Here is a 23306-nt window from a genome sequence, read left to right as displayed (position 1 = left end):
CAGCCTAGAGACCCAGTTCAAAATAAAAACGAAATAGGGCTGGGGATGTAGCTGGAAGGTAGAATGACCTGGGGCTCAATCCGTAGTATCACGCATATTCACACAAAAAGCTGTGCTGGTATATATGTATGTTTGGATGCATTTATTTATCTGCGGTACTGGAGATTTGATCCAGGGGCACTCTCCCTCTGAGCTATACCTGCAGACCTATTTTAGTTTCTATTCTGAAACAGGGTCTCACTAAGTTGTGGAGGGCCTGTCTGATTTGCTGAGGCTGGCCAAGGACCTGAGTTTCTGCTGTCTTAGCCTCCTAAATACTGGGATTACAAGTGTGTGCCACCATCCCTGGTTCTGTGTTAATATATATGTAATTTCTTTTTGTGGTGTATGGTACTGGGAATTGAACCCAGGGGCATTCTATCTTTGAGCTATACCCCCAGTCCTATTTTATTTTATTTTTTTGTGGTACTGGGGAATGAACCCAGGGCATTCTACCTCCAAGCTATACCATTTTTTTTTAAAATTTGGAAACAAGGTCTCAGTGGTAGAGGACTTCAGTAAGTTGCTGAAACTGGCTGTGAACCTTTTGACCTCCCTGTCTGAGCCTCCTAAATATTGGGGTTACTGGCATGCTTCACTGTGCCTGGCTAGTTTTCTTTTCTTTTTTGTGGTACTGGGGGTGGGACCCAGGGGCTTTCTACCTCTTGGCTACACTCCCAGCCCTACTTTATAATTTACTTGGAAATAGGGTCTCACTAAGTTGCTGAGGCTGGCTTTGAACCTGTGCAATCCTGGAGCTGTCTCAGTCTCCCAAGTACTGGGATTAGTGTGTGCCACCACCAGGATCAGCTGGCTATTTTTATTTTGAAATAGTATCTTGCTAGGTTGATGGGAGTCTCACTACTTGAGGCTGCCCTCAGACCTGCAATCTTCTGTGTCAGTCTCTAAAGTACCAGGATTAAAGATATGCATCACCATCCCTAACTATGTGTAATGTCAAACAAGGATAGCAAAAAATGTTTTCTTGGCTAAAATAAAGAGCAGTAGAAAAGTTTCTAACTGTTGAGAGCATTTTACCTGCAATTTAAAATGCTAAAGCAAGCCTGGTGGCGGCACACACTTGTAGTCCCACTACTCGAGAGGTTGAGACCGAAGCACTGAAGGTGTCTGAGCGGCCTCGGCTACTTAGTGAGGCCCTCTGAAGCTTAGTGAGACCCTGTTTCAAAATAAAGAATAAAAATAGGGCTGGGGTTGTAGCTCAGAGGTAGAATGCCCCTGGCTTCCATCTCCAGTACCAAGGGGAAAAACAAAGAAAAAAACCTAAGGCTGTCGTAAATTTCTCATTGTACTGGTAACCATAATTGACGAGTAACCAAAATAAATCTATCTAATAGCATGCTTTGCAATTTGAACATAATAGAATTTTTCTTCCAGAAAATATCTTGAATCATAAACATATTTTCTATCTTTTTTGGGTTCAAGCAAATAAAGGATGCAATGGCTTAGATATACAATGCAATTTTAAGAATTTGAGACACTAATACATAAGAATTTTTACATTTAAAAGAAAGCATTCCTGGTCTGGTGGAGTAGTATCTCAGTGGCAGAGCACTTGCGTAGCATGTGTGAGGCCCTGGATTGAATTCCAGATGGGGGAAAGGGGAGGGATAGCTTGGAAAGGAGGAATAGCTTTCCTTTCCAAGTGAATCTGAAAAATGAACGTCTGCTTGAACCTACAATAAATACAAAACTTCCGTTCTGAATAACATGAACATCCAATACTGAATTGGAATGTGAGGCCAAAGTAAACTATTTGAGTTAGACACACAAATAAAAAATTCCATTTTAGAAAATACTACATGACCTCCCACACTAAAGCTATTGGGGGGGGGTAGAGTATTGGTGGGTGAACCCAGAGGCATTCCTAGCCCTTTTTATTTTGAAACAGGGTCTGGCTAAATTGCTGAGACTGGCCTCCAACTTGCAATCCCCCTGCTTCAACTTCCAAGTACTGTGATTACATGCATGTACCACTGAAGCATCGCCACCGAAGTGTGTGTGTATGTGTTACTAGAGATTGAACCAGGGACTTCTGCATCTCTACACCTCTAGCTTTATTTTATTTTGAAACAAGTATTAGGGATTATAAGCATGCATTACCCCACCCAGCTAAAGCATTTTTATTTTTATGTTTTTGAGGTACTGGGGATGGAACCCAGGGGCATTCTTTCTCCTAGTTACACCGCAGCTCTTTTTTTTTTTTTTCTTTGTGGGTCTGTGGATGGAACCCAGGGGCATTCGACCTCCGAGCTACACCCCCTGCCCTATTTTGTATTCTTTACTTTGAAACAGATTCTCACTAACTTGCAGAGGGCCTCACTAAGTAGCTGAGGCTGTCCATGAACTGTGATCCTCCGGTCTTAGCCTCCCGAATACTGGGATTATAATCGTGCACCACCACGCCCATCTTGCAGCTCTATTTTTAATCTGTTATTTATTTATTTTATTATTATTATAATTTTTTTTTATTTTGGTGATACGGGGTTCCTGGAAACCCTTCTACCTCCGGGCTACACTTCCAGACCTATTGTTTATTTTTATTTGGAAACAAGGTCTCTTAAGCCAGCAAGACTGGCTTCAAACCTGTGCGATCCTCCTGTCTCCGCCTCCCAAGCGCAGGGATTACAAGCGTGCGCCACCACGCCCGGCCCTTATCTTTTATTTTGAAACAGGGTCTCACGAAGTTGCCTAGGGCCTCACTAAGTAGCTGAGGCTGGCCATGAGCCTATGATCCTCCTACTGCAGCCTCTGAAGTACTAGGATTACAAGCACGTGCCACCATGCCCGGCTCCATTCATTCATTTATTTATTTATTTGCAGTACCGGGGCTGGAACCCAGGGGCATTCTACCTCCAAGCTACACCCTTAGCCCTATATTTTTATTTTTTATTTTGAAACTGGGTTGAAACTTTGAAACTCACTGCGTTGCAAAGGGCCTAAGTAGCTGAGGCTGTCATCAAAATGTGATTCTCCTGTCTCAGCCTCCCAAATGCTGGGATTACAAGCATGTACCATTACACCTGTTTTTTTTTGTTTGTTTTGCGGGTCTGGGGATGGAACCCAAGGGCATTTGACCTCCGAGCTACACCCCCTACCCTATTTTTTTTATTTTTTTTTATTTTTTTTTTATTTTTTTATTTTTTTGGTGGTACTGGGGTTCCTGGAAGCCCTTCTTCCTCCGGGCTACACTCCCAGACCTATTTTATATTTTTGAAACAGGGTCTCTTACGCCAGCACGGCTGGCTTCGAACCTGCGCGATCCTCCTGTCTCCGCCTCCCAAGCGCGGGGATTACAAGCGTGCGCCACCACGCCCGGCTATTTTTTTTTTTTTTTATTCTTTGAGACAGGATCTCACTAAGTTGCGGAGGGCCTCACTAAGTAGCCGAGGCTGTCCACGAACTGCGATCCTCCAGTCTCAGCCTCCAGAATGCTGGGATTACAAGTGTGCACCACCACACTCGGCTGACGCCTGGCTGTTTTTGATAAATAGTGCCAAAATACTTTCCAGAAATCTAAACTAGAAATATACATTTATTTTTGCTTTATACATTTTCAGTTTTGTATTCTGAGCAATATTCAGAACACTGGTTTGGCATAAGCCTTTAGGCTATTTTGGACATGTGTACCAATACTGTCCTTTTTGTATGAAGACAGTCCTACTCGTGAGGCGCTGTGAAGGAATGCGTTATCCCAGGTTCCCCATACTTCTCTAGCTGGTTCCTGAATGTTCTTAAATTCAAGTAGAGTGGCTCTTTGCCAGTGCAGATTAGCACTTCAACTCACAATGGTGTGTTTTATTTCCTTGTTGATCAACAGAGAGCCAAGATTTTATACTACTCTAGGAGATTTTATAATTTGATTCACTATGAAGTATATTTCGTGTTTCTCAAATATTGTTCATAACCAGGAGCTCTTTTGAAAACCAGTTGTTTTCATGTTTACAATACAGAGATTACTGTTTGCTAGTTAGCTACTGTAATGCATTTGCTTAGAAATTGTCACCAACTAGTTATTAAACATCTATTATCACTCATGTGGAATTAACTTCCACTTAAAACGTTCCACTTAAACAAAACTTCATTGTAAACCCTCCCATTGATTCTCTGTCTCTGTACATAATGCAGACTCATTCGGGGATGTGAGTCACTTGCATAATTCTTTGTGGATTGCTCAGTCCATGGTCGGAGACACCAGAGAGTTCATGCTTAGAAATGAATCAGTATTGAAATGTTTTAGTTTAGTCCCATTGCAGATTTTCTGGGATGACGATGTGGGAAATGTCTTTTTGAAAATCTGACATTTTGTTATTGTCTCATTTTACTGCCCTTACTTCGCTTCCTTCCTGTCCCTTAGAGTGCTGAATTCCACATAATTTTTTATTTGTTTTATGGATTTTACTGTTCCAGGGATAATTTCATCAAATTTAAAGTTAGCATAAGGGACCGTAGAAATCATCTAATATGATATTCTCCATTTATTTCACAAATGAAAATATGAAAAGAAAGAATTTAGTCCTGAAATGCCAGGATCATGTTGTAGAATTAGGTTCTCTTGGTGCTTGTTCTGTCATAATTTTATGAAATTTAAGACTAAGAATCACTTTTCTAGAAAGTTAATTTTAGTGTGGATAGAACCCAAGGGCATGTTACCTCTGAGCTATACCCTCAGCCTTATTTTGTTCTTTTTAAATTTGAAACAGGGTCTCAGTAAGTTGTGGAGGGCCTAAGTTGCTGAGGCTGGCCATGAGCCTGTGAGCCTCAGCCTCTTAAGTAACTGGGTTTACAAGCATGAACTATCACGCCTGGTTTAGTTCCTTCCTTCCTTCCTTCTTTTTTTTTCTTTTGTGGTACTGGGGGTGGAACCCTGGGGCATCCCACTTCTGAGCTACACCCCCAGCCCTATTTTTTATACTTTTTTTTTTTTTTTGGTGGTACTGGGGTTCCTGGAAGCCCTTCTATCTCCGGACTACACTCCCAGACCTATTTTTACATTTTTATTTGGAAACAGGGTCTCCTAAGCCAGCGTGCGCGGCTGGCTTCGAACCTGCGCGATCCTCCTGTCTCTGCCTCCCAAGCGTGGGGATTACAAGCGTGCGCCACCACGCCCGGCATATACTTTTTTTTTTAACAGGGTCTTACTAAGTTGCAGAGGGCCTCACTAAGTAACTGAGGCTGCAATCCTCCTGTCTCTGCCTCCCAAGTACTAAGATTACATGTGTGCCACCATGCCCAGCCTTAGTTTTTATTGTTTAAAGAACAAATTAATTTTTTTGTGGTACTCCCCAGTGGTACCTCCAAGTGACACCCCCAGCCTTATTTTTTATTCTTTATTTTGAAACAGGATCTCACTGAGTTGCAAAGGCCTCACTAAGTAGCTGAGGCTGTCCTCAAACTGAGATCCTCCTGTTTCAGCCTCCCAGATACTGAGATTACAAGTATGCCCCCTACTGCGCCTGGCCTATTTTCTTTTTCTTTCTTTCTTTTTCTTTTTCTTTTTCTTTTTTTTAACGGTACTGGTGATTGAACCCAGGAGCATCAAACTATACCCCTAGCCCTATTTTATTCTTTATTTTGAAACAGGGTCTCATCATGTTGCAGAATAAGGCCTCAGAAGTTGCGGAGGCTGGCCATGAACCTGCAGTCCTCCTGTCTTAGCCTCCCTAGTGCAGATATTACAAGTGTGCACTACCATGCCTGGCTGAAATTAAAAATTTAAAATATGGACTACCAAGTATGAGTTTGGGGTTTTTTCAAATTATAAAATGTATTTATTTTGCAGTTGCGTTAAGTTTTTTATCTGGACTTATTGAGTCAGGTTAATAAAAGTTCAAAACAACTTTTAAAGTAGTTCTGTATCTCAAGCATTTTTTAATTATGAGACTAAAACTTGACACTGGTCCATTTGTATTTAGTTATACACTTACAAGACATTTAGAACACTATTGCTTAATTTTATTGTTTCCTGACTATTATAGTTTAGTGAGCAGGAATATTGACAGGAAGATTATGAAAAGATAGAGGCCAGGCATGGTGGCACACGCTTTTAATCTCAGTTCGGGAGGCGGAGACCAGATGATCACGGTTCCGTTCGCGGATAGCCTCAGCTACTTAGTGAGGCCCTTCACAACTCAGTGAGACCCTGTTTCAAAAATATCGAAAGACTAAAAAATTAGGGCTGGAGGTATACTGCTCCTGGGTTCTATCCCCAGTACTGCAGGAAAAAAAAAAAAAAAGAGTAGAGAGTAGAAAGCACCAGGAAGTCAGGTATAGTGGCACATGCTTGTAATCCTATGTAATCCCAGTACTTGGGAGGCTGAGCCTGGAGGATACAGCTTCGCAGCCAGCCTCAGCTACTTAGTGAGGCCCTCCTCCGCAACTTAGTGAGACCTGTTTCAAATTTTTAAAAAATAGGGCAGGAGAATAGCCTAGAGGTAGAATGTACCTGAGTTCAATCCCCAGTGCTGATTTATAAAAAAAAAAAAAAAAAGTACCCCCTGGAAACAGCATCTTACTAAAATTGCTTTGCTAAGTGCCTCACTAAATTGCTGAGGCTGGTTTCAGACCTGCAATTCTCCTTTTCAGCCTCCCTAGTACTGGGATTACAAGGTATGTACCATCATGCCTGGCTCCATCTCCTCCCGTTTTTGGGTTGGTCCTGAGGGTTGGACTTGGGGGCATTCTATCTTTGAGCTACATTCCCAACCCTTTTTTTTCTTCTTTTTTTTTAAGATTTAAAGAAGTTTATTAAAAAGATAGAAATACAGAAGACAGTTACAGCCTCATGTTACCCAAAGGTAACAAAAGGGGGTACTTTGAACAAAATCACCGCCCCTTTTGTGTTTTGCCTTGAAATAGTCTCACTAGGTTTCTGAGAGTCCTACTATGTAGCTTAGGCTGTCTTCAAGCCTGTGATCTTCCTGTCTCAGACTCCCAAGTGCTGGGAGTACAAGTATGCACACCATGCCCAGCCAGATGTGTATGTGTTCCTGAAGCAGCCTTCGAAAGCATGCAATAGCTGCTTGGGGAAAAATGCACCCTGTCCTCCAAATATTAGGGAACCTTGCTCTGATCACTGATACTGCGTCTGATCATAAAGGTATAGACAAAAGGCAAATAGCCATTGTGCAGGCCCCTTCTAGGTGAAGTTATCCTGAAGGACTTAAAGTACCCCTACATTCATTTTTCCATATTTGGGAAACAGGCATTAAATGCTAGGACATTTTAAAATAACCCACATATGCAGAGGAAATTTGAACCTGACCATGCATATCCATTCAAAAGTACAGGCACAAAGCTGGGTGTGGTGGCACACACTTGTAATCTCAGCATTCTGGAGGCCAAGACAGGAGGATCACAGTTTGAGGCCACCCTGAGCTACTTAGTGAGGCCCTTTGCAACTCAGTGAGACCCTGTTTCAAAATAAAGAATAAAAAAAATAGGGCTGGGGGTGTAGATCAGAGGTAGAATGCCCCTGGATGCCATCCCCAGTACCACAAAACAAAACAACAAAAAGTGCAGGCACAGAAAAGACCTGAGGAGACCATAATGCATATCTCAGTATATACTTCCGGCTGATTCTTGGCAGAGACAGCCTACAATAGTAAAAGCAAAAGCAGGACAATAACAAAAAGTAGGTGAGAATTTTATTTCTATATTTTTTTCACATGGTTAGATTCAAGTGTCCAGTTTTCAACAATAAAAAAAGTATACAAAGAAACAGAAAATATACGGGGAATGGTGGTGCACACTTTTAATCTCAGTACTTGGGAGGCTGAAACAAGAGGATCATAGGTTCATGGCCAGCTTCAGCAACTTGTGAGACCCTCTGCAACTTAGACCCTGTTTTAAAATAAAGAATAAAAACAGGACTAAGGGTGTAGCTTGGAGTTAGAATGCCCCTGGGTACAATCCCCAGTACTGCAAAAAAATAAAACATTTGTGTTTGTCTGAGTGTTACTAGGGATTGAACCCAGGGCCCCCGCGTGTTGGGCAAGTGCTGTGCCACTGGGCTGTATTCTCAGCCTTTTTATTCTGAGATAGGGTCTTGGTAAATTCCCTAGGCTGGCTTTGAACTTTTGATTTTCCTGCCTCAGCCTTTGGAATACCTGGAATTACAGGCATGCACCACCATTCCTGGCTAAAACAGCTGTGGTGGCGCACGCTTGCAATCCCAGGGCTTGGGAGGCTTGAGACAGGAAGATCGCACAGGTTTGAAGCCAGCCTCAGCTACTTAGGCTCTCAGCAACTTAATGAGACCCTGTTTCCAAATAAAATATAAAAAATAGGTCTGGGGGTAGAAAAGCCCCTGGGTTCCACCCCCAGTAACCCCCCTCCACACACACAATGGGAACTAAAGCAAGATATGGAGAAAATCAAGAAAATGATGTTGAAGCCGGGCATGGCAGCATATACCTTTAATCTTACTAGTTGGGAAGCTGTGACAGGCGGATTGCAGGTTTGAGACCAGTCTCAGCAATGTAGCAAGACCCTGTTTCAGAGGTGTAACCCAGAGGTAGAATGCCATTTGGTTCAATTCTCAGCACAAGGGTGGGGGGAAGGAATGATGTTGGAACAAAATTAGAGGAGAGACCGAAAACCTAAAAAATGTTGAAGTAACACATGAAATAAACAATTTGTTAAAGGGATCAAAGTTAGAAGAAGATAAATCAGCTTAAAGATTGGACAATAGAAATTATCACGTTTGAGGAACAGAAAGAAAAGAACATAAAAGAAAGACGAACAGTAGCCCAAGAGATTTGTAGGACACTGTGAAGCAAACCAGCATCTGTATTCTGGAAGTTCCAGAAGAAGAAAAAGAGACAGAATATTTGAATAAATAATGGCTGAAAAGTTCTCAGATGTGATGGATGAATATAAACTCAAGTATTTAAATGAATTCAAAGTAAGATGAACATAGACCCACACCAAGACACAGTTAACTTTTAATTTTTTTATTTTTTTGCGGGTCTGAGGATGGAACCCAGGGGCATTCGACCTCCAAGCTACACCCCTGCCCTATTTTTTATTCTTTATTTTGAAACAGGGTCTCACTAAGCAGCTGAGACTGTCCGCGAACCGCTATCCTCCAGTCTCAGATTCCAGAATGCTGGGATTACAAGTGTGCGCCACCACGCCCGGCTCATAGTTAACTTTTTGAAAAACAGCTTTTTGTGTGTGGTTGTTAGGACTGCTTTATACATGCTGTGCAGATGTTCTACCACTGAACTTCATTCCCAGCCTCCAAAGAGAATCTTGAGAGAGAGTAATGGCTCTTCACATACAAGGGAATCTCAGTAAGTTTGTCAAGATATTTCTCATCACAAACTTTGGAGGATGCTCTAGGTGTGTTAGTACGTGCCTTAAATCCAGTACTTGGGAGGCTGAGATAGGAGGATCTCAGGTTCAGGTTCATCTGTGACAAGTTATCGAGTCTCTTAGCAACTTAGTGACGCTATTTCTAAATAAAATCATATAAGGGTGGGGTGTAGCTTGAAGGTAGAATGTCCCTTGATTCAATTCCCCAGCACTGCACACATGCATATGCACAAATACACACAAAAAACACTTTGGGGATACAGAAGGGCTAATATATTTAAAGTGCTAGAAGAAGAAGAAAAAAATGTTAACCAGGAATCAAATATGTTAAAAAAATGGCTCTTCAAAAGAGGAGAAATTAGCTATGCATGGTGTATGTACACTTGGTACACATGGTGTATGTACTATGCATGGTGTATGTACACTTACAATCCCAATACTTGGGAAGCTTGAGACAGGAGGAGGATGGAAGATTTGTAGCCAGCCTCAGCTACTCAGTGAGACCCTCCACAACTTAGACCCTGTTTCAAAATAAAGAATACAAAATAGGGCTGGGGATGTAGCTTGATGGCAGAATGGTCCTGGGTTCAATCCTTGGTACCCTAAGAAAAAAGAAAAAACTTATCCGGGCATAGTGGCACACATCTGTGATCCCAGTACTTGGGAGGCTAAGAGAGGATCCCAGATTCAAGGCCAGCCTCAGCAACATAAGGGAGGCTCTCAGCAAACTAGTGAGACCCTGTATCAAAACAAAAAATATGTGTGCAGCAGTGCACACGTGTAATCCCAGTACTTGGAAAGCTGAGATAGGATTGCAGGTTCAAGACCAACCTCTACAATTTATTAAGATCCTTTGTAACTTAGACCCTGTTTCAAAATAAAAAGTAAAATAGGGCTAGGGGTATAGCTCAGAGGTAGAATGCTCATGGGTTCACTTCCCAATGCCACACACAAAATTATATATAGGGCTGGGAGCTGGGCGTGGTGGTACAGACTTGTAATCCTAGTACTTGGGAGGCTGAGATAAGAGGCTGTCCACTTCATGACCAGCCTCAGCAACATATCAAGACCCTGTTTAAAAGAAAAAATCAAGCTCTGGTATAGCTTAGAGGTATAATGCCCCTGGATTCAATCCCCAATACCAAAACCAAAAAAATAGGCATGGTGGTACACAGTTGTAATTCCAGTACTTGAGAGACTGAGATGGGAAGATCACAGGTTCACAGCAGCCTCAGCAATTTAGAGAGGCCCTTTGCAACTCAGTGAGACCCTGTTTCAAAAATAAAAGAATAAAGCTGGGTGTGGTGGTGCATGCTTGTAATCCCCATGCTAGGGAGGCTGAGACAGGAGAATCGCACAGGTTTGAAGCCAGCCTCAGCTACTTAGTGACGCTCTCAGCAACTTAGTGAGACCCTGTTTCCAAATAAAGTATAAAATAGGTCTGGGAGTATAGTCCAGAGGTAGAAAATCCCCTGGGTTCTATCCCCAGTACCACTAAATAAATAAATATAAATAGGGCTGGGAGTATAGCTCAGAGGTAAAATGTCCCTGGGTTCCATCCTCAGTACTTCAAATAAAATAGGACTGGAGGGTGTAGCTCAGAGGTAGAATGCCCCTGGGTTCAATCTAGTACCACACAAAAAGAAAAGAAAGAAGGCTGGAGATGTAGCTCAGAGACAGAAGGAACCAACTTTTAATTTCTAGTACCAAAGAAAAGAGGCATTCCCCATTAAGTACTTTAAGGGAGCTTGTTAACACTAGTCCTGCCTTGTGAGAAATGCAATACACCAGACAGTACCTTGAAACTATGTAAAAAGTAAACATTTCAATAGCTTGTAATCCCAGCATTTGGGTGGCTAAGACAGGAGGATTGAGGTTCACAGACAGCCTCAGTGACTTTGTGAGGCCCTCTGCAACTCAGTGAGGCCACGTATTAAAATAAAGAATAAAAAATGGGGCTGGGATGTAGCTCAGAGGTAGAATGCCCCTGGGTTCCATCCCTAGTACCACACACACAAAAAAAATAATAATAATAAATAAATAAAAATCAGTAAAGCTAAGTAATTGGGCAGTTGTAAAAGTCAGTATAGTAACGTTTTGTAACTTTGCTTATTTTTTTTTACATAATTTTAGGACACCTAATTCATTTTTTCCCCTTTTGATACTGGTAAATTGAAAAAGAATTTCCAAGACAAAGGAGAACTACAGACAAGTGTATTTAAGAAATACTCATTTAAGGGAGAATATGGGTCATCTCGAGTGAGAGAATTGCCTTCAGGGTTTCATTGCCCTTTATTTTATTTTATTTTTTTTGTGTATGTGGTGCTAGAGATTGAACCCAGAGGCATTCTACCTCCGAGCTACACCCCCAACCCTTTTTATTTGATTATTTGGAAACAGGATCTCACACTAAGTTACTGTGGCTGGCTTTAAACCTGTGCTTCTCTTGTCTCAGCCTCCCAGGTACTGAGATTACAAGTGTGAGCTATCAAGCCTGACAGACTCTTCTGTTTTGATCGTAAGTCAGCTGCGTGTGTATCCTTGGGATTGCAACATGGCAGATAGGGCTTTGGGGTCTGTGGTTAGAACTCTCATTCTTGGGACTTTCCCTGAAGCTGCTCTTTGGCCAGCTCCCAGGGTTAAGCAAGGCACCACAAAGACCATCAAAAACACTTGCCTTGGAAATGTCCTTTATGGCTGCAGCTTCTACCATGTTTCAAATGATGAATTACTAATTTTTTGATACTGGGAATCAAACCCAGGTAGGCCCTACCTCTGAGCTACCCCCGGCCCTTTTTATATTTATTTATTTGTTTGTTTATTTACTTATTTTGCAGTACTGGAGATTGAACCCAGAGGCATTCTACCTCTGAACTACACCTCCAGTCCTACTTTTGATTTCTTATTTTGAAACAAAGTCTCACTAAATTGTGGAGGGTCTCACTAAGTAGCTGAGGCTGGCTGCAAACCTCTGATCCTCCTGTCTCAATCTCCCAAGTACTGGGATTACAAGCCTGCGCCAACCAGCACTCCCTGCTTGTCTTTTATTTTGAAGTGGTCTCACCAAGTTGCTGAGGTTCTAAGTTGCTCAGCCTGTCACTAACTTGCTGAGGCTGGGTTTGAACCTGTGATCCTCACATTCAGGCCTCTCAAGTACTGGGATTACAGGCATGTGCCACCATGCCTGGCAAATAAAATTCCTTAAGAGTGGTTAAGTGTCTAAACTGTAGAGCTAGACTGACTGGCTTCAAATTCTGTCATTACCACCTAATGACTGGATGAGCTTGGGCAAATTATTAGCTTCCTGGACCTCAGTTTTTCATCTTTATAATGCTTTAATAGTATGCTCTACCTTCTGAGATAATCTAATGTGCCTTAGACTAAAAAAATCGTCAGAAGTTCTAAAACTATAGTAAGTTTGACTTGAACCTGTTAAAACGGATAGAAGAAACTATATTATTATTATTATTATTATTATTATTATTATTATTATTATTATTAGTGGTGGTGGTGGTGGTGGTACTGGGGTTCCTGGAAACCCTTCTACCTCTGGGTTACACTCCTAGACTTTTTATTTTATTTTATTTTTTTATTTGGAAACAGGGTCTCTTAAGCCAGCATGGCTGGCTTCGAACCTGTGCGATCCTCCTGTCTCCGCCTCCCTAGCCGGGGGAGAAGGGGGGGGGATGACAAGCGTGCACCACCACGAAGAAACTCTTTAAAAAGTTTTATGGTGCCAGGCGTGGTGGTGCACGCTTGTAATCCCTGCGCTTGGGAGGCGGAGACAGAAGGATCGCACAGGTTCAAAGCCAGCCCCAGCTACTTAGTGACTTAGTGGCACAGGTTCAAAGCCAGCCCCAGCTACTTAGTGAGGCTCTCAGCAACTTAGTGAGACCCTGTTTCTAATAAAATATAAAATAGGTCTGGGAGTGTAGCCCGGAGGTAGCAAGCCCCTGGGTTCCACCCCAGTGCCACACACACAAAAGTTGTATGGTCTTGGATTTAGTTCCCTAATGGAGCTTGCCTAGTATGTATGGGGCCCTGGCTTCAATCTCCCCCCTTATAAAGAGGAAGTTAGTTGTGAATTATACAGTTTATTACCAAGTTGATGTCGGCTACTTTCTAAAATTCTGTTTTCTGGTGCAATAAAAGGTAGAGTCATCTCTTTAGTTATTTGGAAAATAGACTAAAAATAGCACATTTGATTTCTGTCCAGTAACTGTTCCATAAGTGCACATGATTTGCTCTGGTGCGTGTGTGGGGTGTACAACTCTTTTTGTGTGTATATGGTGGGGCACTGGGGACTGAACCCAGAGGCATTCTTCCCCTGAGCTACACCCCCAGCGCTATTGTATTTTTAATTTGGAAACAGGGTCTCATAAGTTGTGGAGGGCCTCACCTAAATTGCTGTGGCTGGCTTCAAAGTTGCAATCCTCCTGTCTCAGCCTCCCAAGTACTGGGATTACAGGCATGTGCCACCATGCCTGGCTGGCAGGCTACTAAAAGAACACTTTTAAGTCAAGTGGTGGTGTATGCCTATAATTTCCAGTATTTGAGAGGTTTGAAGCCAGCCCCAGCAACTTAGTAAGGTTCTCGACAACTTAGGACAGCCTCAGCAATTTAGCAAGACTGCTTGAAAATAAACATTAGAAAAAGAGATCATCGGAGCCAGGCATGATGGTACACATCTGTAATCTGAGTATTTAGGAGGCTGAGATAAGAGGGTCACAGGTTCAAAGCCAGCCTCCTCAACTTAGACCCTGTTTCAAAATAAAAAATAGGGTAGGGTTTGGGGTGTAGCTGAGAGTTAGAACCTCTCTCTGTTCAATCCTGAGCAACTGCCTACCCATCAGTTTTATTTAGTTTACAGTTCTGGAGGTCAAGGGCATGGTGCCCGCCTCTGCTTTGCTCTGGTGAAGGTCTTAGGGTAGATGGCACCACAGTGGTAGGAGCCCATGTAGGAGATCACATTGGCAGATAAATTCAGGGGTCAGACTCAGTCTTTGTAGCTTTCCCTCTTCCAAAAACTCAGTGCAAAGCCAGGCGTGGTGGTGCACGCTTGTAATCCCAGCAGCATTCGGGAGGCTGAGACCGGAGGATCGTGGTTCACAGGCAGCCTCAGCTACGTAGTGAGGCCCTCCGCAACTTAGTGAAACCCTGTTTCAAAATAAAGAATAAAAAACAGGGCTGGGGGTGTAGCTGGGAGGTCAAATGCCCCTGGGTTCCATCCCCAGACCCGCAAAACAACAACAACAACAACAAAAAACTCACTGCAAGCGACTGGCATTCCCTTCTGAGGGCGGTGCTGCCAGTGACCTGCGTGTGAGGCACTGGGTCACACTTAAGGACCAAGGCTCCAACGGGTGAAACTTAGGGAGACACACCCAAGCCATCTGCAAACAACCGTGTAGTAAGCGATTGTGAGACAAACTCATTCCTACTGCTAAGGCCTGCTGTAAGTTAGTCATTTTACACTTGGGGAAGTATTCATGTGGACAAAGATGAGAAAAAGTAATGGGTAAACAAACAATTGTTAAGCGGCTGTAGTCGGGGGCATTCTTGGGGTGTGTGTGTGTTTAGTACTGAACTCAGGGGTGTCCTACCTCTGAACTATACCACTGGCCCTATTTTACTCTTTACTTTGAAACAGCGTCTCACTGAGTTGTTGAAAGCCTCGGTAAGTTGCTAAGGCTGGCCTCAAACCTGCGATCTTGTCTCAGCCTCCCAAATAGTTGGATTACAAGTGTGGGCCACTACGCTGACCTGTGTGTACGTGTTTGTTACTGGTTTATTCCTCCCCCCAGAATTATATTAAGAGAAGCAAAATAAAATTATACATGTATATCCTCTATAAAGAAGACCACATATTCAGATTACCTCCTTCCATGGAACATTTATGGTCAAGACCACAAACTGTTCGGGATGCGTCCTCCAGATTTTCAGAGTGGGTGTGGGCTGCTGTGGCTCTTACAAATGCCGACGGGGACTGACTGACTGACTTGGCACTGGGGCTGGGACCCAGAGGCGCTCTGCCTCCAAGTGATAGCCCCAGCTGGCTTTTTTTTTTTTTTTTCCACCCCCTGCCCTAATTTTTATTTTGAAACCGGGTCTCACTGAGTTGCAGAGGGCCTCACTAAGTAGCTGAGGCTGTCCACGAACCATGATCCTCTGGTCTCAGCCTCCCAAATGCTGGGATTACAAGTGTGCGCCACCACGCCCAGCTCCCAAATGGTTTTATTTCTTTTTTTTTTTTTCTTTTTTTTGGGGGGTCTGGGGATGGAACCCAGAGGCATTTGACCTCCGAGCTACACCCCCTACCCTACTTTTTATTCTTTATTCCTTATTCTTTCTTTCTTTATTTTTGTGGTACTGAGTTCCTGGAAGTCCTTCTACCTCCGGGCTACACTCCCAGACCCATTTTTTACATTTTTATTTGGAAACAGGGTCTCCTAAGCCAGCATGCGCAGCTGGCTTCGAACCTGCGCGATCTTCCTGTCTCCGCCTCCCAAGTGCGGGGATTACAAGCGTGCGCCACCACGCCCGGCCTTATTCTTTATTTTGAAACAGGGTCTCACTAAGTTGTGGAGGGCTTCACTAAGTAGCTAAGGCCGTCAGTGAACCGCGATCCTCCAGTCTCAGCCTCCCTAATGCTGGGATTACAAGCGTGCATCACTATGCCCGGTTCCGATTTTTTTTGTTGTTTTTGTTGTTGTTGTTGTTGGTACTGCGGTTCCTGGAAACCTTTCTACCTCCGGGCTGCACTCCCAGACCTATTTTATGTTTTTTTTTTAAATTTGGAAACAGGGTCTCTTAAGTTGCAAAGGGCCTAAGTTGTTAGCTGTGGCTGTCTGTGAACCATGATCCTCCTGTTTTAGCCTCCCAAATGCTGGGATTACAAGCGTGTGCCACCACACCTGGTTCCCAAAGCATTTTTTTACTCGGAAAAAAAAGGGGGGGCTTGGAGTATAGCTTGAAGATAGAATGCTCCTGGGCTCATATTCTTTACTTATTGTTTTGTGATTTTATAATTTGTGTCTTCAGTGAGATAATACACAAATTGTAAAGGTGGGCTTAGTTGAAGCTTCAGGGCTAGAGATGGCATCTGTACTTGAGTCCTGCAGTGAGGGCATCCGTGTGTGGGTCCTGGGGTTTGAACCCAGGGGCATTCTACTTCAGAGCTCCACCCCCAGCCCTATTTTATTTCGGAACAGTCTCACTGAGTTGCTGAGCGGCTCACTAAATTGCTGAGGCTGTCCTTGAACCTGCAATCCCCCTGCCTCACAGCTTCTCCTGTCCTAGGATTACAGGCTGGCTTGTTTTTGTTTTCTTTTTCAATCACAGTAGAGGTGCAGGTGTTTTCTTTCTCTGACTTGGTGAGCGAGTGAGTCTGTAAATCACCTCCTGTGCAGCCGGGCGTCTGGGTGCCTGCGCCAGCTGTTGGGTGTTTGAGCTCAGCAGCTCGCTCCTGCTCCACAGCTCACATTTCAGTGAGAGGTGTTGGCTGCTTGAGGGAACCGCGCAGGCAGGGCGAGGGCTGCGCGAGGCCTCTGGTGACCTGGTTTAAATTTGCTGGGATTCTTCCACTTTAGCTTGCTGTAGGTGTTAGAGTTCATGGATGTTGCGTTTACACAAACAATTCATCTTTGTCAGATTGTCTTGGATTTCAATTATTTAAGACCTTTAGGGTCACTGTCACATAGTTCCTCCTACCACATGTGTTGGGAGGAGGAAACAGTGGAATTCCAAGCCAAGCTGGTTCCATCTCATTCTGAGTAACTCCTGTAGTATATAGAAAACCTTGTTTCTTCCTGAAAATGGCATTTTAGCATTTTCATTATTTTCTTAGGGAGGAAGCTTATGACCTTCTCTATTTTTTTTTTCTTCCAGAGGGAATCTGGGGAACTTGCAAGCAAAACATCATTTCTCTAAGAGAACTTTGGGTAACAGAAGATCTGGATAACAGGTAAAGTATTTAAATTTCATTGGTGGTGCTCAGAAACCTCCTTTTTCTGTGTACGTGTGGTACTAGGGATTGAACCCAGGGCGTTCTACCTCTGAGCTACATCCTCAGCCCTATTTTCTATTTTCATTTCAGGCAGGGTTTCTAGGTTGATGAGTCTCACTACTTGCTGGGACTGTCCTTAAACCTGTGTTCCTCCTGTCTCAGCCTCCCAAGTACTAGGATTACAGGCATATGCTACCATACCTGGCTCACAAATCACTTGTAATCTGCAGAACCAAACTGGCCGAGGGAGGAAAACTTAAAACAGTTAAATCTACTTTGTGTCAGGGTCTATATTAGGAATTTTACATATATTTGATGTAAATGGTTTTATTTATTTATTTATTTATTATTATTTTTTTTTTGGTGGCACTGGGGTTCCTGGAAGTCCTTCTACCTCCGGGCTACACTCCCAGACCTATTTTTATATTTTTATTTGGAAACAGGGTCTCCTAAGCCAGCGCGCGTGGCTGGCTTCGAACCTGCGCGATCCTCCTGTCTCTGCCTCCCAAGCGCGGGGATTACAAGCGTGCGCCACCACGCCCGGCGATGTAAATGGTTTTAATCTGGATTTTGGGCATAGATCTAAGACTCTCAGAATCTTTAAAATGCTCCCCCTCCCCGTACTGGGAATTGAATTCAGGGGCATTCTACCTCCGAACTACACCCCCAGCCCTATTTTGTGTGTGTGTGTGTGTGTGTGTGTGTGTGTGTGTGTGTGTGTGTGTGTTTTACTGGGGTTGGAACCCACGACCATTCTACTCTCACGCCTAGCTCCCAGCCTTATTTTTTATTCTTTATTTTGAAACAGGGTCTCGCTAAATTGTTGAGGCCTCACTAAGTAGCTGAAGCTGGCTATGAACCTGTGATCCTCCTGTCTCAGTTTCCCAAATTCTAAGATTACAAGTGTGCTCCATCATGCCTGGCATATAAAATGGCTGCTTTGAATGAGCCAAGCACAGTGGCATATCCCTGTAAACCCAGTATTTGGAAGGCTGAGGCAGAAGGATTGTAAATTCAAGGCCAGCCTCAGCAATTTAGCAAGACCCTGTTTCAGAATTAAAAATAAAAAAGGCTGGGGTGTAGCTTGCTCAGTGGTAGAGCGCCCCTGGGTTTAATCCTCAATAGCACTTAAAAAAAAAAAGATTTGCTTATTGATTATATTTAATGCTGTTATAATTCACCTTAGCAAACATTTTTCATATCTACTACTATAAATATAGTCAAGGGGTTAAAATGTGTGTCGCAAGAGCATTCACTGTGGGCTTTTAAGTAAAGCCAGAATCTGCTCTGCTCTTCAGCCCAGCCAGGGAGTGCCTTCCTAGTTCCTTTCTGTTCATTGTTCCAGTCCAGCACTTTGTCAGCTGGTCCAAAATTTAAGCTTTCTAATAAGCTAACCCTTTACAAAGGAATTCAACCCAGAGGTCTCTTGTGTGTGTGTGTGTGTGTGTGTGTGTGTGTGTGTGTGTGTGTGTTACTGGGGGTGGAACCCATGGGCTTTTTTGCCTTTAGGCTATACTCCCAAACCTATTTTATTTCTAAACAGGGTCTCACTAAGTTGCAGAGGGGCTCACTAAGTAGCTGAGGCCAGCTTCGAACCTGTGTGATTCTCCTCTCGGCTTCCCAAGCGTGGTGTGTGTGCCACCACGCTCAGCCCAAAGGTCTCTTTTATTAAACGCTCAGTGATGGCCTCCCTGTGTGACTAGACAAAAAAGCATATTTTCTTAGCTGTATCTCATAAAATTCTGAAGGTATCATAAAATAATATATATCAACAACCCAGTGTCCTGCATCTGAGAAATACATCTCAGTAAATGAGACCTAAAATTTTATCTATTCTTTTTTTTTGTACTAAGAATTGAACCCAGGGGTATTCTACCTTCAAGCCACATCCCCAGCTTCACTTTATTTTTTATTTTGAAACAGGGTCTTTCTATGTTGTTGAGATTCTCAGTACTTACTGAGCTGTCCTCAAACCTATGAACCTCTTGTCTCAACCTCCCAAGTACCTGGGTTGCAGGTGTGTGCCACCATGCTCAGCCTTTCGTGTGTGTGTGAGGAGGTATTCAGGATTGAACCCAGGAACATTCTACCTCAGAGCTATATCTCCAAGCCCAATTTTAATTTTATTTTGAAATAGGGTCTTGCTAGGGTGATGAGAGCCTCACTACTTGCTGAAGCTGTCCTCGAACCTGGGGGAACCTATGATCTGTGTCTCAGCCTCCCTGGCACTGAGATTCCAAGCATGTACCACGTACCCAGCTCCAGCTTACTTATTATTTATGTATTTATGTATTTGTTTGTTTATTTTGTTTTTGTGGTCTTGTGGGTCAAACCCAGAGCTTCATGCATGCTAGGCAAGCAATCTACCACTGAGCTACACTCCTAGCCTTACGGTTTTACTTATGTGTGAGTATTATTGGGAATTGAACCTAGAGGCATTCTACCTCTGAACTACACCCCCAGCCTTATTTTATTTCTTTATTTTGTGTGTGTGGTCTTGGGGATGGGACACAGGGGCCTCTACCTCAGGGCTACCCCCCTGACCTATTTTATATTTTATTTTGAAACAGGGTCTCACTAAGTTGCTGAGAACCTCAGTAAGTACTGGAGGCTGGCTTTGAACCTGTGTGATCCTTCTGTCTCAGCCTCCCAAGTGCAGGGATTACAAGCGTGTGCCATCACGCCCAGCTTATTTTTATTTTTGAAATAGGGCTAGGGGTATAACTTGAAGTTTGATGACAGCCTAACTACTTGTGATCCTCCTGTCTCAGCCTCCCAAGTACTGGTATTACAGGCATGTGTTGCCATGCCCCACTTACAATTTTACTTTTTTTTTTTTTTTTTTTTTTTTTTTTTTTTGGTGGCACTGGGAATGGAACCCTTCTACCTCCAGACTACACTCCCAGACCTATTTTTTTTATTATTTATTTATTTATTTATTTATTTATTTATTTATTTATTTATTTATTTTTGGTGGTACTGGGGTTGCTGGAAGCCCTTCTACCTCCAGGCTACACTCCCAGACCGATTTTATACTTTTTTATATTTGGAAACAGGGTATCTTAAGCCAGCGCGGCTGACTTCAAACCTGTGCGATCCTCCTGTCTCCACCTCCCAAGTGCGGGGATTACAAGTGTGCGCCACCACGCCCGGCTATTTTTTATATTTTATTGGGAAACGGTCTCTTAAGCCAGCAAGGCTGGCTTCAAACCTGCGTAATCCTCCTGTCTCCGCCTCCAAAGCTTGGGGATTGCAAGGATGTGCCACCACACCCGGCTACAATTTTACTTTTTTTTTACTTTTTACTTTTTATTTATTTTTAGCCGGGTGTGGTGGCACACACTTGTAATCCCAGTATTTAGGAGGCTGAGACCGGAGGATTACAGTTTGCGGCCAGCCTCAGCTACTTAGTGAGGCCCTTTGCAACTTAGACCCTGCTTCAAAATAAAGAATAAAAAATAGGGCAGGGGGTGTAGCTCAGAGGTTGAATGTCCCTGGGTTCCATTCCCAGATCCGCAAAATATAAGTAAACAAATAAAAATTTAAAAATATTTATTTATTTATTTTTATTCTTTTATGGTACTGGGGATGGAACCCAGGGGTCTTCTACCTCTGTGCTACACTCTCAGACCTATTTTATATTTTGTTTGGAAACAGGATCTCACTAAGTTGCTGAGAGCCTCACTAAGTAGCTGAGGCTGGCTTTGAACCTGCACTATCCTCCCGTCTCAACCTCCCAAGTACTGTGATTACAAGCATGGGCCACCATGCCCAGCTACAATTTTACTTTTTTAAATTAATTAATTAATTTATTTATTTATTTTTGTGGTACTGGGGTTCCTGGAAACCCTTCTACTTCCAGGCTACACTCCCAGACCTACTTTTATACTTTTTTATTTGGAAACAGGGTTTCTTAAGCCAGAGCGGCTGGCTTCGAACCTGCGGGATCCTACTGTCTCCGCCTCCCAAGGGTGGGGATTACAAGCCTGGGCCACCACGCCCAGCTTCTTCTCTGGTTTAAAAAGTAAACTTGTTGAGGGGCGTAGTGGTGCCTGCGCTTGGGAGGCTGAGACAGGAGGATCATGCAAGTTCGAAGCCAGCCTCAACTACTTAGTGAGGCTCTCAGCAACTTAGTGAGACCCTGTTTCCAAGTAAAGTATAAAATAGGTTTGGGAGTATAGCCTGGATGTAGAAAAGCCCCAGTACCACCAAAAAAAAAAAAAAAAAAAAAAAAAGAATAGTCCTGAACTCAATCCCCTGTTCTGGAAAAAAAAAATTTACATTAGAATTTTAATTATTGTTGGAGCTGAGAAAGTAGTTCAGTGGTAGAGAATGAGTTTAACATGTGTAAGCTCATTAAATATGGGTTTGGTTTCCAGCACTGAGTGAAAAGAAAATTTAATATTTTTTAAATTTTCACTTGATATTTCCACTTTATCAGGGCAAACCGATTCAATCACCATGAGTTGGAGCTTCCTGACGCGCCTGCTAGAGGAGATCCACAACCATTCCACATTTGTGGGGAAGATATGGCTCACAGTGTTGATTGTCTTCCGGATCGTCCTCACAGCCGTGGGGGGAGAGTCCATCTATTACGACGAGCAAAGCAAATTTGTATGCAACACGGAGCAGCCCGGCTGCGAGAACGTCTGCTACGACGCCTTCGCCCCGCTCTCCCACGTGCGCTTCTGGGTGTTCCAGATCATCCTGGTGGCCACGCCCTCTGTGATGTACCTGGGCTACGCCATTCATAAGATTGCCAAAATGGAGCACGGTGAGGCGGACAAGAAGGCAGCTCGCAGCAAACCCTACGCCATGCGCTGGAAACAGCACCGCGCTCTGGAGGAAACGGAAGAGGACCACGAAGAGGACCCCATGATGTATCCAGAAATGGAGCTGGAAAGCGAGAAGGAGAGTAAAGAGCAGAACCAGCCAAAGCCCAAGCATGACGGCCGGCGGCGGATTCGGGAGGACGGGCTCATGAAGATCTACGTGCTGCAGCTGCTGGCAAGGACGGTGTTTGAGGTGGGCTTTCTAATAGGGCAATATTTCCTTTATGGCTTCCAGGTCCACCCATTTTATGTGTGTAGCCGACTTCCTTGTCCTCATAAAATAGACTGCTTTATTTCTAGACCCACTGAAAAGACCATCTTCCTTCTGATAATGTACGGCGTCACAGGCCTCTGTCTGTTGCTTAACGTGTGGGAAATGCTTCATCTGGGGTTTGGGACCATTCGTGATTCACTAAACAGTAAGAGGAGGGAACTTGAAGATCCGGGTGCTTATAATTATCCTTTCACTTGGAATACACCATCTGCTCCCCCTGGCTATAACATTGCTGTCAAACCAGATCAGATCCAGTACACCGAACTGTCCAATGCTAAGATCGCCTACAAGCAAAACAAAGCCAACATCGCCCAGGAGCAGCAGTACGGCAGCCACGAAGAGCACCTCCCTGCCGACCTGGAGACTCTGCAGCGTGACATCAGGATGGCTCAGGAGCGCTTGGATCTAGCGATCCAGGCCTACAGTCACCAAAACAACCCCCGCGGTCCTCGGGGGAAAAAGGCCAAAGTGGGGTCCAAAGCCGGGTCCAACAAGAGCAGTGCTAGTAGCAAGTCCGGGGACGGGAAGACCTCCGTCTGGATTTAATCTTGGCGGGGCTTACAACCTGGGCCTTTTACAGTTTGTGGTAAGCAGCGGCTCACTGAGCAGTGACTCCACTGAGTAAGCACTTGGCTCTGGTTATCTTCAGGGGATCCACACTCAGGGGACTCCGGAGGTGGGGCCGGGGTGGCAGGAGAGGGAGACACAGTGTTCCAGGGCGCATGTTCTCAGCAATAATACAGTTGGAGAACTTTACCTTTGTGTCTTCCAGATCCAGAGAAGAGCAGTTAGATTTAAATCATTCTTGTTGAACAGTTTT

The 23306-nt window shown here is 43.7% G+C and overlaps 1 protein-coding gene across 1 annotated transcript in view; it reads left to right on the top strand.

The window, feature by feature from the left end:
* GJC1 (gap junction protein gamma 1) overlaps nt 1-23032 on the top strand; it is a gene marked incomplete at both ends in the record, with an annotated part of 30641 nt that extends 7609 nt beyond the window's left edge. Inside the window, one exon of the mRNA XM_080714249.1 lies at nt 21822-23032. Coding sequence (XP_080570375.1) covers nt 21822-23032 — 1211 coding nt within the window. The remainder of the gene's footprint in view (nt 1-21821) is intronic.
* Nucleotides 23033-23306: the final 274 nt, after the last annotated feature.

This window comes from Muscardinus avellanarius (genome assembly GCF_963383645.1).
Source record: "Muscardinus avellanarius genome assembly, chromosome: 16".
In the NCBI taxonomy this organism is placed as follows: Eukaryota; Metazoa; Chordata; class Mammalia; order Rodentia; family Gliridae; genus Muscardinus; species Muscardinus avellanarius.
Note: the sequence above shows the minus strand (reverse complement) of the source record. Positions and strands in the feature narration are given on the sequence as shown.